Here is a 14786-nt window from a genome sequence, read left to right as displayed (position 1 = left end):
GAATAGAGAGTGCCTGGAGATTTTGCTTTTAGACAGATGGTTTGGGAATTCCTTTCTAGGGAGATGGCCTTTGAGCTGACATCCGAAGGGCAAGAAGAGCCAGCCATGTAAAGCACTTGGACAGAGGCATTTCAGGCTGAGGGAACAGCAAGTGTAGAAGCTCGAACCGTAGGTGAGATGGGAGGTACCAAGTCGTAAGACGGTGTGTGGGCCTACCGCCAGCCCTGCCTCTCGCTTTCTCCTCATACGTGGGGTTTATTCATCTCTTCTTCTAGACTTAGGTCCTTCTCTCTTCTTTTATCTCCCATTCATCCTTTAGCAACAAGCATGATTCCAGCCCTCAATGTTCCTTCTCCCTCCTACATAATCCATTTGAGCCCTTGATGGCTTGACCGCCTTGCCATGTGTGTAAACACCTCATCGACCCAAGGGTATGTTGAGCTTCTTGAGAAGCATGTCTGCTCCCTTGTGAACACTGTCATGGGTGGTGGAGAACAGGGCCAATCACTGAGGTCAGGGTGGGCAGGACAGCCAGAGCGGCTGCGTAGGCCGAGCCTCACATTCACAAGGATCCTCAAACTTAGATTTTGCCGTTACTTGTCACACATAGGGTATTACTCATTTGTGTGTTAAAAGTGCTACTAAACATTTAAATATACTATACTTTAAAAGAAATATAACAGGAAGCACAAAAATTGGAAGGGGCCCAGGTTTCTTCTACCCTGAAAGGCCTGAGTATAAAGAGAATGACTTTATATGGGATCAGATCCTAGCTCTGTAAAATCCTGGCTGGGTAACTTTTGGGAAGTTCCTAAACCATGCTTAATAAGAGAAGTATTGCGTCCCGGGATGGATTTTAAGAGCCTTACACATACCTGATTTAAAAGAGATTTGGAACTTTTGAGTAGACAAGATTTAGAATTTTGGACTTTCAGTTGACATTGTGATGGGATGAGACTTTGGGGATCTTGGGATGGAGTGAATCTACCTTGCATGTGGGATGGACATGGCTCTTTGGGGGGCAAAAGGGCAGACTGTGGCAGGGAGAATAACACCCAAAGACATTCACACCCTAATCCTCAGAACCTAGGAACATATTACTTTACAGGGCAAAGGAGACTTTACAGACATGACTGAGGGTATAATCCAGAGACAGAGATGTTATCTCATCATGAGAGTCCCTCAAAGTAGAAAAGGGAGAGAGTAGGATAGAATGCTGAGATGTAGGACTAAACCTGCCATTGCAAGCTTAGAAGATGGAGGAAGGGGCTCCTGAGCCAAAGAATGCTGGCAGTCCCCAGAAGCTGGAAAAAACCCCCAAGAAAACAGATCCTACCTAGAACCTACAGAAGGGAATGCAGCCGTGCTGACATCGTGATTTTAGTGCTGTGAAAACGTCAGACTTCTGAGCCACAGAGCTGAGGGAAATAAATTTGTGCTGCTTTAAGCAACCATGTTTGTAGTAATGTACTACGGCACCAGTAGAAAAACTTTACAGTATTAATTCCTAGGAAGTCTTATGGAATTAAGTTTGTTAGTACAGCTAAACAACTTACAATACATAGTGTGTAGTAAGCACTCAATAAATGTTAACATCCTTCTCAAAATGAGAGGAAGCTAAAATGTAAATAATTCTATGAGATAGTGTAAAGAACATAATCAATGACCTATTTAGAAACTATCTTCAAAGGACTTTACTTTCTAAATTTCCAGAGATGATAAACTCCAAGGTTATGACAGATATTCCTAAGAAAATTGGCTCAAGTAGGGGCAGCAAACTCAAATGCATGTGGGCTGTGCAGGAAAACAGAAATAAGGGAAACAGGCAGGTTGGGACCGCTGTAGATTGGAGGGGTGGCCCCATCTAAGGGCAGATCCTAGCCTAGCCAACGGATGTCAATGAAAATGCAAGGCAGGTCCAATGTTGCCAGATACTTCAAATTTTCAAGAAGCTGGAACTCTATACCTTCTATGAAATCTCCAGATTTTAAATCTTGAAAACCAATTCACATTGAACGCATACAGACCCACATATAATTTCCAGGCAAACTTCATTCAGTCTATGAGCTGCATTAGGGCCAGAGGCCCTCAGGTTGGTATCTGTGGCCAATTAGTGAACACATGTAAAGCCTAAAAAGGTAAGCTGCTTTTGAATGCCTTTTTTGGCCCTCTCACATTCTTATATCATAAAAGCATCTTTTGTAGTACTTGTGGCAGTCTACTTAAATCTAAGGAACCAAGAATTATATGAAACTCTCATCATGTGAAAGAGAAAGCCAACTTCCAATTGTGTTCAAATCCAATTTTATTAAAATTACTTGGCAATTTTTGTAGCAGTACAAAGTCTTTGACCATGACCACTGGACACACTGACATGAGTTTGTGTTTCTGGTTTGTTGTGGGCTTGGGTACTTTTCTAAATCCTCTGCCCTTCATTTCACTACCAAATGGCAAAGTACCTTAAGTTTCTCTATCTACAATACCCTATGATTTATAGAACAGGAATTTGTAAAATAAGATTGAAAAAATAAAATCCAGATTCAAAAAATTCTCTTCAAATACTAGAACATACAAAGTATATTAAGGACATCCACATTTAGTCCTCCAAGTAACAAGGTGGGCATCAGATGTCTGTGGTTTCCTGTTTTTATTTATTGCTAATTACAGTTCAGAGGCCAAAGTGTTTCCAAAAGCTATAAAAACCTTCACTGACTTTCCCAGTAGGGTTCCAATGGATTTAGAGGATGAAACCAGGAGAGTACTTGATTTGGCCTTTAAAATCATGAGCCTTCTTTTTCTATAGTGGGATTTTTCTCCTGCAGTAGCTCAGGGCACTATTTGCTTACTTAATGCCTTATAGTTAGCATCTGCCTTACAGTAGATCTAAGTATTGGCTTTATAAAGTATATTACTGGGCAGCAAATGGTGAGAGGCCTTCCTGTCCAAGGCAAAGCTTTCAGTGGACCTTAAAGTAAAACCTCAGAGGGTCTGGTGCTCCTTAGTTGTTCTCCAGAGATCCAGAAGTTGTCTGAAAGAAAGAAAGGTGTGTAAGAATCTTTACACGAGACATTTCAGCTTGTTTTAAGCAGTCCTGCTTTTCCAGCAGTGAATGAAAACTCAGCTATGGCACTGGAGCCCTGTGGTCTCGTTGCTGTGATAAGAGTATCTCTTGGGGATCGGAATGCAGAAAACAAAGCAGGGCAGTCACGTCAGAAAATTCTGCCCCAGCTTCTCTCAAAGGCTGTACTTGATGATTCACGAGGATGGTTTTCAGGCTCTGTTTTCATGCATTGTCTATTTCTGGACATTCCAACTGCTAATTAAAGACCATCCCACTAAATGGCCAATTTATTTCACCAGAGATGGAAGACTGCCATACCATATTACTGTTGGTTGCCTTATTATTTTAAGGCAGAAACAGGTGTTCCTCAAGGGGGACCATACTATAGTCTACTCTCATTTATTTGTGGTCTAAATAGCATCACTACTCAAAGAAAAAGCAACTTGGCCATCAAAACAGGCAAGTTTTTTTTATTTATATCATCAGAAAAGGGTCTCAACTTTGCAAAGGTTAACTAGGCAAGTTATTTGTGTTGTCCCAGCGGGTTAGACCTATGAACACTCAGTCACAGCAACAGTGCTTACATCAAATAATATAGTTTTCACTCTTATTTCTCTAATAAATGAAAAAAAACCATTTTCTTTAGGAATACATTTTGAAGTTTCTCAATACACAATTCTTCGCATCTAATTCAAGTTGTTTTATAAATTGAAAATATGGTTTCCAAAGTTAAAAGAATTAGGATATAAGGGGCCTTTCCTCCAAGTTAAGTTTCATCTCATTCTTCAATTCAAGAATCCTTAAAACAAGATATTCAAATAATATCTAGAATAAAAAAAGCAATGCATACAGTAATGTTACCAACCCACAAAGTACTGAAACCTAGGAGAGAGAAATGATACTTACAAATGCAGTCCTGATTCCAAATTTGCTATGGAATGTCATGGTGACTTTGTTTTTATGTCCTGTTCTTTGATCAAAGGCATGGCATGTATCAAAAGGCGGACTGTACAAGTGAAGACTCACAGCAGGTTCTGTGTGGCTAGTGTTCTCTACTCGATGTAAGCCAATGGAATCTAAACAATATCCAAGAAGGAGGGAGAGATGAAGGAGCTTAGACGACAGCTGCAGGTAAAAATTTTGTCAATCACCTAAGATGACAAATCACTTTTATACATAGGAATAGAAATTAGTTAGAATTGAACTTCCAATTAAAGACTGTAAGCTATGTGCACTCTACTCTTTCCGGAAAATCCTCTACAATTGCAGTAAAAGAATAAAAAAGGCATCACCGTACAAAGATAATGGGAAAAGAGAAAATATTAATAAAAATTTGAAAGTTTGAAAGTAGATGGATGGCTTCTCAGAGGAGAGAAAGCTAAATCCTCAGCTCCCATGGGACTGCCTGATTTATGTCGTAAAACTCCCAACAGCTCAGGAATTGGCAGCACAGGTGCTTCTGGAAACGAGGGTGAAGATGCGGCTGAGAATACAAGAACTGCGGTGGTTACCAGGGGAAGGGGGTTTGGGGGTGGGCACAGGGGGTGAAGGGGAGCACTTATGTGGTAGCAGACAAGAAATAATGTACAACTGAAATTTTACAATGATGTAAACTATTATGAACTCAAATAAAAAAAAATACAAGAACTGGGTGGAAGCTTATTTAAGTAGAGTCTCAAATCCCTTTCACCACTTCTACTCTTTCCCCCTGAAGAATTCTTAAATCTACTCTCTAGAAAGAGTATAAAAGATGAACTCAGGATTGGTGAATGCCAGGTGAAAAACAGGTGACTTATGCGAAAGTTTACACATCAAATGGTAGGATCCCTGCTTTCTTCACCACCTCACAGCTAAAACGTTGCAAGACAGGAATTTTTTCTCCAGGCAGGAGATGAGAATCAGCTTCTCAGGGAATCCGATCGGATTGCCATTGGTTGTCCCTCAAAGAAAAAGCTCTGCCAAATTATCCTAGAGTGAAGTCCAGTTGACAAACACCATCCACGAGTTCAGAGCTACCAATTAACTTTTTTGTCCCTGGTTTTTAAATATTAGCACACAGCCAAGGCCACCAGATAGTTGAGCAAGGCCTCTCGTATGAAAGACAGAAACCAGTGCAACCTGAAAAAAAGCAACTTGAAATAGAAACTACTCAGGAGAAAACTAAAAATAACCTTATTAATATCCTCAGAGAGATAAGACAAACTACTATAAAAAGAACCAGCAAATAAGACTTTCTAGAAATAAAAAGGGGGATATCAGAAATAAAATATGAATAGAAAGTTTGGAAGAAAAACTGAGGAAGATTCAAGAATAAAAGGACAAAGACAGAAAATAGGAAAGATTAAAAATTTATAGGACTAGTTCAGGAAGTTTAATATCTAAGCAACATAAGTTTCAGAAATAGATCCAAAAAAAAAAAATCAAGGAAATAACTTGAGAATATTTTCTTGAGTGGAAGGACATGAATTTCCAGACTCAAAGAACCCACTGAGTCCCCAGCACAATGAGAGTCATGAAACAAGGTACATCACTCTAATACTGGGGACAGAGAAAAGATATCAGAAGATCTCGAAAGTTTCTACAAAGAAAAACTAGCCTTCATAGAAAGATTCAAGAACCAAATGGCACCAAACTCTCAACAAGACTGGAAACTAAAAGACAAGGGATTACTTCATAGCTCTGAGAGAAGATGATTGCCAGGTCATAATTCCATATCCAGCTAAATTACCAATCATGTGACAAGGATTGAATATAGAACTTTTTAGATATATGAGGTCTCAAAAATTTACTTTCCATGAACCCTTTCTCATAGAGCCATTGGAGGATATGCTCAACCAAAACAAGTGCATGGACCAAGAATGAAGCAGACACAAGATCAGGAAACTAGGGGATCAGTAACAGGAGAGAGCAAAGGGAAAGCCTGGATGATGTGAGGGGACTCCAGGATGACAGCCGAGCCCGAGCCCCGGCTTAGAGATCAACCAATCCACACTGAAGCAGGTCAAAATGCCCTGGGGGAGATGTCTTCAAGATTAAAGTAAATAAAGACAAAATACTGGATTTAAAAAAATATGTTGAGAAGAAATTTATGCAGTTAGGAGAGAGTTTGAGGACTAATTAAGGAACTCATTGTAATTAGTGTAGTTAACGCAGGCATCTAATTTGGCTTAATGCTTTGATCTAGCTCCATGAGCTTGCATGATAAAGAAGAGCAAAGCCTAGAAGCAGAAGACTTAGTTTCTACTCTCAGCTAGAGTAGCTAGCCAGATTACCTTTGAACAACTCACCATTTCTAGGATCTTCAGTTTCCCTCATTTCTAAAAATGGGGCCTAATTCTCAGATCTGCAAACTCTTTAATTCTATAGTTTATTGCTTTCATAATATATTGGCTTATGCACAATCTTGAATGAAAGTTCAATATTCTTAAGAACTGATTGCCCTTTATACAATTACTTGTTTCTCCAGTTGCAAGTACATACACCACCCAATGCATCTTGGACAATCCTGCAAGCAAAGACCCTGCAAAAACTAGTCACCCATCCTTTACAGAAGCCCCTGAGGCTCATGTCTGATCCCTATTGTTAATAATCCCAGCATTATTATTATTTTGTTTTTTGCCTCCTTTCCTTTACGCCCATGGTGTACTCTCTGTCACAGTAGTATTAGATCTTTCTTGGTGATACTAATGGATGGCAGTTTGGTCTAGTCCATGTTTACCTTCTGCCTATTACAGTAGGTAACTTGGTCTCCTCACCCCCACTCTCCGTTTCCTCTACCCTATCTTGCACACTGCTATTGAATTGATCAAGATATTCCCAAATAAAATTCTGTTGACCAAAGCAAACTCTTACTTTAAGCTGGTCTTGGAGGTCCAGGACCTGATCTCACTTTCCCTTCCACTACTTCTGTTCAAGCCCATTTTTCCTTCTTCCCTCCAGCTAGGTCATTCCTGAATAGTTTTCATTCTTTGCAATGATTGTACCTTCTTCACTCATGCTCTTCTCTATACTTGAAACATCCTTCCCACTGATCACTATCCATCTGCACTCCTATTCCTGCATCTATAAAAATCAAACGTTGAAAATTTGTGGGTTCCGATCATATGGGTAATTAGTCCACAGAAATATTTATCTTATCCTACCCCATATTTTACTGACTGGCAAAATTTCCCATAAAAATCGGAATTTCTCTCTTCTACAGAAAAAGAAATCAGGATGATCTTTCTGGAGCTGGGTGGCCATTGTTGTCCTCTGAGACAGTGTGGCTTGCACATACCAGTTCTCCTAGCCTTACTGTCAGCCTGTATCACTCACTTACCTTACCTGCTTGGCTCCTATAGGCTTTTGTATTGAAGACCCTTGAAAAAAGCTTACCTATTCTTCAAGATCTGATCTAGTTTCACAAAGACGCTGTGACTCTAGATGGAAGTAATTATTCTGAAAGGCTTTTGGCTTTATAGTAAGTGACAGAGGCAGCAAACCTGTTCTTGGAACTTTGGTATGCCTTATACATATAGCCTCCCTTAAATACGAGTTTCTTGCTATACAAGAAACTAACACCTTTGTGTTATATGAATGGGGGAAAAATTTTTCTATACAATTTGACCTTTGTAAGTGGCTTGCAATCTTAAACTAGTGAACAAATTTAGGCCAAGTATCAAGGCCAATACTGGACTTTAAGCTAGAAGAACAAAAAACCTGCTTTGCCAGAAAAATCTCTGTAATAACTTATTTTATATAAGTGGGATAGCATCCTGATTAAGATTACGGGCATTGGGGTCAAAGTGCTTGGGTTCAAATCCTGGCTGCCATTTAAAAGCTTTTAAAAGTGACCTTAGACAAGTTATTTAATGTTCCTACGTGTTGGCAATCTCATCTGTAAATGGCAATAAAAAATAAGTCTTAACAAGCTTTTTGGAAAGTGATTATCCCTATAACCCCTTTTATGAATACAGACATGAATCACTGCCTCTCCTGAAAAGCATTTGCCTCTCCCATATCCCACTAAGGGGAAAGAAGGAATTCTTGGTAAGAGATCTAAAAATCACTGCTAAATAACAAGCTTTGCAAAGTTTCCCTAGAGAATACTCTTTTAAGTATGCTGTATGCATTTTAGAAAAACAGGGACTAGCTAGCATTCTTAATCACTTACAAAACATTTCTTTACATTTTCTAACACAAAGACCAGTATTTCCAACTTGGCCTCAATCCTTTATTAAAAGACTCTACTTAATGTAAATTCATATTCTAATTGTCCTAAGATTTGGCAGGTAAATGACTTTTCAGTGGGCACTAATCTACCTGTATATGTTTTTAATAAATGATTCCAATCCAGACGCAGAGCATTAAAAAACAAAACCCATTGTTTTTAGGTCCTTTCCCAAGTATTTGAAATCATGACTCCACGATCCAAGTTCTGTTGCACACATGTAAGAAAGCAATATTTCAGATGGGAGTTCAAAGTTTTTCCCACTTGCCCTCAGAAAAAGGTATTGGATGTTACCATTGATGTAGGCACACTGGTTTTCCCTCAAGATTCTTTCCGACTTCTTGGTCATCTCATTGGATTTTTTGTCAGGCCAGGCAAATAATGTCTCCTTTAGATTTCCCTGTAGCATCTTCAGAAAGCAGTGGGAGTCGGTGTGATCATGGATACTACTATATAGACACAAAATGACAACTGAACTCAGTGGATAGTCCAGGATCCAGACCTACAGTAACAATTTGCCCAGAGCTTAAAGTTGCACACTGTCAAAAGGACATCTCCTAGGCCAAAATCTATTTCAGCTGGATTTTTATATGTCATCAATTTATAATTCAACATTGTTCAGGGCAAAGTAATAAAAAAAACCATCTTCCATATCAATGCATATAATGGGTACAGTTTTGCCACATACCCCTACTAAAGAACAGTTAATTTTTTTAAACCTTGCTGTAATACTAGTTTGATAACAAACACAAAACCAGCAACCTTTTATCTTCTTCAAGACATAGTTTCTTTTTTTGGTGAGGAAGATTAGCCCGGAGGTAACATGTTACCAATCTTCCTCTTTCTTTGCTTGAGGAAGACTGTCACTGAGATAACATCCTGTGCCACCACAAGATGTCTGGATGAGCTGCGTATGGGTCTGCACCCGGGATCCAAACCCATGAACCCCACACCACTGAAGCAGAGCACATGAACTTAACCACTACGCCACTGGGCCGGCCCCAAAGATATAGCTTTTAATAACTCAGTTAAGCTGGGCTAGAATTTGATTATAAAACTACATTAGAGAAGTTTTAGAAAGGATAAAGGTAATCATCTATAATAACTGCATCATACTTAACATTTAGTTTTTTCCCAGACTTATTCTCTTTTCTCCTTTCTTTGGGGAATAAAGGGTATGTGTATGCGTTACTACCCTAAAATTATACAGTAGAGTATATATAATGTCAGCATTTTATAGATTTAGAGTACCCTACCTATGATAACCTCTCCATATTGGTGGGAGAAAGTAAATTGGATTTGGGGAAAGGATTTATTCATGTAATCTTAGAGTAAATGGTATTTAAGTTTATTAAGTAGTACTAGCTGTAGGGCTGATTAAAAGATACGAATCTGTATACATTATTGGCATTTATTTCATATGTTAAATTCTATTAACCCATACATGTATCATAAGAACTTGTTTCCTAAATCCATGGAGCCTAGTCATACTCTTGACATATAATTTGTTTTCAAAAAATATTGAGAGAATGAATGAAAACAACTCCATTCCATATGATTAAGTAAATGTACTCTATAAACCTAACTTTCCAAAGTCTTGTAAATTCCTGTTTCCTTTCTCCCATCAAACATGGGTCTGGATTACTGTTTTCACCATTCTCAAAAGACTGAGAAGGATCTGTTTAAAGAGAGAACAATACTCAATTGGTAATAAGACTGGTAAATGTGTAAACTAAGGATAAATTAAGGAACCAAGTCTCAAAGAATCGGTATTAGTTTAACTTGCCTTACCCTATATATAAAGAAAGTACACAATTAACTTGAAGTTGAAGGAAACTTTCTGAATTTGTGAATTGTTTTTCTAACTTCAAATGTGGACGTGTTGGTCTTTGGTCTCACAATTGTTTACATACGTCAAAGCACCACAAAGGTCAAGTTTTAGCATAATTCCATATAAAGCTTAAATCCATAAAGGATAGAGATTAAGTTAAATTGGTTATCTCCTTTGATTTACTACCTATTTTGGGGGACTCTTTTGATATGCAGGGGTATGCCTAAACCCCTCCCATGAGAATTTCTGTTGGGATTAGGGGACATTGTAAACAAATAATTATAAAATGAGATTTGTCAGTGCTCACAAAACTTGTTGCCAGGCTGGCAGTGTACTTTTCATATGCTGGAATAGATACTCTAATAAATATCTGCAAATGAATAGTCGTATTACCTGCCATGTCCTTCACCCCAACATAGAATCATTAGGTTAAATTTTCCATTTCCTTGATCCACAAGATTTCGGGTATACCTAAAAAGAATGTATTCAGAAGTTTGAATTTGGTTGAGGAAACAAGCACTGAGAAAAATCAGTGTGTCACAAGTAGCATTCATTTACAAATGTTCATATTTCTACCTCTAAGCAACTTTGTGGTTTTCTAATTAGAAACTCAGCACAAATGAAAAATATTTTGTCACACTTCACTTTGGACATTTCTCTATTTTGAATCACTGGATTTACAGCTGTTCAGTTTTAATTAATGGCATTGAAAAGGCAACAGGAAAAGAAAGCACATTACATGATTCTCCACATGACAGCCTCAAACTGATAAAAAGAATAAAAGCTTCTCACAGAAGGTATTTGCAAACTGCACTACTGCTCCAGGCAAGAATGTTACTACTGTTTTGTTTTTCCCCCTCCCTTTAGCGAAACCACAACTTGAGAAACAAGATTTCACTAAATAGCTATTCTAGAATTCTCTTTAGTTTTACTATAGCCCAGACACAAACCCCATTCAAAGGTACTCCTAAGGAAAAGTCCTGCACAAATAGGGTAGGGGCTAACCTAAGTACCAGAACAGACGAGCTACATCAGGGAAGTAAATAACACTCTAAACCTTTCAGAGTGAGAAGCCAGGTAACTGGCAAAAAAAAAAACCCAAACCAAAACAACTACAACCATACCACTAGGAAAAAAATTCAACTTTAATGTTTCTATTGGTTCAAGTGGTACTATTGATGCCATTTAATTAGCAAAGTTTGATAATTATGACATTCATTTAGACTGTCATCATTAAGGAAAGGACTCTTTACCCCATTTTTGGGGTAGTGTTTGTTCACAGGGTCATCTGTTCACTTATGTTCCATATGCCCTTTCCTCCCCTCTCCTCCTCCAGGCTGGAGGCCAAGTGCGGGCAGACCAGGGTCACTGAGGAGTTGATTAGTAAGCGCTTTTTAGATGTCAGTCATCCTGATTTTGCAGCCCTTTCTACCCTTAAGGGGCTGTGCTGTGTGCCTTTCATTCACAGTCAACTCGGTTCCTGCACCAAGATCCTACTTCTCCCTTCCTCAGTCTTAGGGTCACCCCTCTTGCTTCTCTGGGGCTTCTTCCAGAGAATTTACTGCGTGGCCCACACTGGAACATAGTCTATCTTGGTTCTTCTGCACTGGCCTTCCCAAGGTCAGAGACCAGAATCCTTCACAATGCTAGGACATCTATTACACACAAAAAACACTATCAAATTGATTTCTGATCTCCCATCTCCCTCCTCTCCCTTCCCCCAACTGGCCACCCACGACTGGATCCATAATCAGCTGTGCCTCAGGCACCTGTGGAATAGGTCCAACTGGTTGCATTTCAGATGGTTTAAAGCTTGTGAATCAAGAGGTATTCAAGGCCCCTGGAAATGCCCTTGTTCTAAAGATTAAGAGCTCTTACAACCTAGCTTCTGGTTAATTAATTTCACTTGGTCAATAATATATTCAGACAGAAGAAAACTATTATGGCACCACGTCTGCAGGAAGTTTAGTAGTGGTTTGGAGTGCCGGCTCTGGAACAATGCTAATTTGAATCCAGGGGCCACTACGTGATAGAAGTATGACTTTGTGCAGGTAATTCAATCTTTTTACTGCCTACCATGCCTCACCTATAACACAGGGGTAAGAACAGTACCTATCTCATAGAGCTGTTGTGAGGTGAATGAGTTAACACATGTGTAAAGTGCTGGGAAGAGCACCTGGTCCATAACAAGCCCTCAATGATGTGGAGTTAATGGCAAAATTAAAAACTCGACTCTAGTAGCTTTATTGGCAACCACAGAAGGACCTCACCGTAAACTGAGCTGATACGAACCCAAAGAATTTCCTAGAGTCACTTGTAAGTGGAAAATGGGATCCTAAGTAGGCTTCACTTTTTAATTTCAAATCCTAAAATACAGTTGAAACAGCCCTTGGCGACAAAACCTTACCAAGCACACTGCGTGTGTTTAGGTGAGATGACTAACAAACCGCTCCCAAGGAAAACAATCTTCTCTTTCTTCTCCCCCCCCCCCCCCCCCCCCCCCCCCGCGCCTCCCCTTCTCTCAACCCTCAACCCAGCCAACCACAAAACCTGAGGCGCAGGCTGCCCTTCGGAAAAGAACCTCTCACCCTTCAGGGGGATTAAATTTTACTTCTATTCCTAGAGGATTGGTAGAGAGATTCAGTTTTACTTAATCACTACGCGGAGGCTGCAAAGGACCCAGCCCACCGGGGCATCACACTCAAGCACATCTGGGAAGCAGCGAGCTTCAATGTACATTGCAGGTCCTCAGAACTGAGGATAACAGAAAGCCTATGGCTTGGGGGCTGAAAAAGCAACGGTCGTTTAATTCGCGAACCTGATAGTGGGTTTAAATAAACCCGCAGTCCTGGAAGTTAAATTGGTTTGGGAGAGGAGCAGTATAAAATGAAAAACAGCAGCTCACAACCCCAAGAAGTATTTTATATTAGCAAAAATGCCTGTTGGCAGGTGCCTGGTTGCAGGCGACCGAGGGCGAAGCGATGGAGAACTGGGGTCGGGGAACAGTGTCCTCCACCTTCAGCCCTTTCTCCGGATGGCTGATGTCGCTCTCTCCTGGAAGCACCCCTGTGCTTCCTCAGGGTGGCGGGAAGGGTAGACCCTGCGTGTGTCCGGGCCCCCGGGTCTCCTCGCATCTCCGCGTCGGAGGCGAGCGATCGCTCCAGAGGGCAGGGGACGAGCGGCGGTGTGGGGGCGGAGAGACTGACAGGCGCAACCAGAACAGAAAAGCTTGCAGCCGCGCAGTGGCCTCGCCTCGGGGAGCCCGCTGCACTCTCAGGCCAGCGGCCATCAAAGCCACAAGGATCCACCTTCGGGCCAAAGCGCGGAGCGCGGGCCCGGCCGCCCGCGGGCGAGGAGGCGCGGCGCCGCGGGGCGTCAAAGGCTCGGGCGCAGCGGGAGGGTGGGCGCAGCGCAGGCCGCGCTCCCTGGGCCGGACCCCTCCCCAACGCCCGCTACTCGGTGGCAAAGTCGGCGCCCGGGGTCCTCGGCGCGCGGGGCTAGCGCGCGCTCACCTGTACTGGTCGAACTTGGCGTACACTGCCCACTCGGCGGGGTCGCTCTCGTAGGCTTCCAACACCGCCTGCACCTCCTCCACGTTGACCTCCTCGCCAGCGAAGAGCTGGTGCAGGATGCGGATCAGATCGGCCAGGGTCCGTGGCTTTAGCACCTCGGTCTGCTCCATCCCTTGCGGAGCTGGCGGCGCGCGCTCCTCCCTGCTGGGCTGCGGTGCTAAGCGAACCGAAGAGCTGGGGGCGTGGGGCCTTAGTTGCGAGCTAGACAGCTAGACACACACAACCCCTAAACGCTAGAGCGCCACAGCGTACAGAAACCCTCGGCAAGATATCAAGACTCCCCCGGCGGCGGGGAGGGTCTGGGCTGGCGTGGGGGGGAAGGGCGGAGGAGACACGCCGCGCACACAAATCAGGACCAAATCCGCCGGGCTCAACCTCCCGAGCCCTTTTAAGCTCTCGGAGTCAGCGGGAATGTACCAACATCCCTCGGAGGGTGGGGAGAGGCGGCCAGCGACCCGAGAACGGAGGCGGAGGCCGCGAGAGCGTGCGGGCACGGCCCACGCACGCGGCCCCGGCTCCCCGAGCACCGCAGCCCGCGCGGGAGTCCGCCCTCGAGTGTCCCGGCGCTGGCAGGGGCCTGCGCGCGGTCTCTCCACCACCCGACCAGGGCACAGTTTGGCCGCCCATCCCAACCGCTCTCCCCGCGCCCTCCGCTCCTGCTCTGAGGCCCCTCTTGGCGGCTGTGGTTCGCGACGCTAGGACGTAGAAAGAGGGGGTCAGGAGAAAAAGACTAGGGGGAAACCGAGGAAGGAAACGCAAGGAAAGGGACCCTTCCTCCCAAACAGAGGTGAGGAATTGCGAGCAGGTCGCGAAAGTTGAGGATGGATTCCATTCCCAGGCTGGAGAGCAACTCTTTTGTCGGTTGAAACTATCCATAACATGCTCCAGGCTAGGTGAAAATAAGTCGAAGACTTCCCTTTAAAAAATTTCAAATGTACTATACTCAAAAGTACATTTTGACGAAGGAGACTCGAGTCTCGAGCAAGACGAGTGAAACGATGGAAGGCCAGGTATCCCTCTTTGATCTTAAAATCAAACATTTCCTAAAAAATATTCAGTGCAAAGACCTGGTCTAGCAATTAAAGGTGAAAAGAAACGCTATTTTTTTGGCTT

General features: G+C 42.3%; 1 protein-coding gene across 1 annotated transcript; it reads right to left on the bottom strand.

Moving 5' to 3' along the window:
* Positions 1-2287: 2287 nt before the first annotated feature.
* On the bottom strand, positions 2288-14041 carry CDO1 (cysteine dioxygenase type 1). The gene is made up of 5 exons (XM_046668548.1): positions 13614-14041; positions 10495-10572; positions 8565-8719; positions 3968-4137; positions 2288-3028 (listed from the first exon to the last, which is right to left on the bottom strand). Exons 1-5 carry the CDS (start codon positions 13781-13783, stop codon positions 2999-3001), a joined length of 603 nt encoding a protein of 200 aa, XP_046524504.1. The 5' UTR covers positions 13784-14041; the 3' UTR covers positions 2288-2998.
* Positions 14042-14786: the final 745 nt, after the last annotated feature.

The sequence above is a fragment of the Equus quagga genome, chromosome 7, assembly GCF_021613505.1.
Source record: "Equus quagga isolate Etosha38 chromosome 7, UCLA_HA_Equagga_1.0, whole genome shotgun sequence".
NCBI lineage: Eukaryota > Metazoa > Chordata > Mammalia > Perissodactyla > Equidae > Equus > Equus quagga.
This window is presented reverse-complemented; position numbering and strand designations above follow the sequence as displayed.

Bases quoted from the DNA above. Each gene is read 5' to 3' on its own strand.
- CDO1 (XM_046668548.1), bottom strand. From the start codon at position 13,783: ATGGAGCAGACCGAGGTGCTAAAGCCACGGACCCTGGCCGATCTGATC. The intron at 8,720-10,494 runs GTAATACGACTA...GTGTCTATATAG, and splicing joins TGGGGTGAAGGACATGGCAG to TAGTATCCATGATCACACCG. The intron at 3,029-3,967 runs GTAAGTATCATT...TCTTTCTTTCAG, and splicing joins TTGGAATCAGGACTGCATTT to ACAACTTCTGGATCTCTGGA.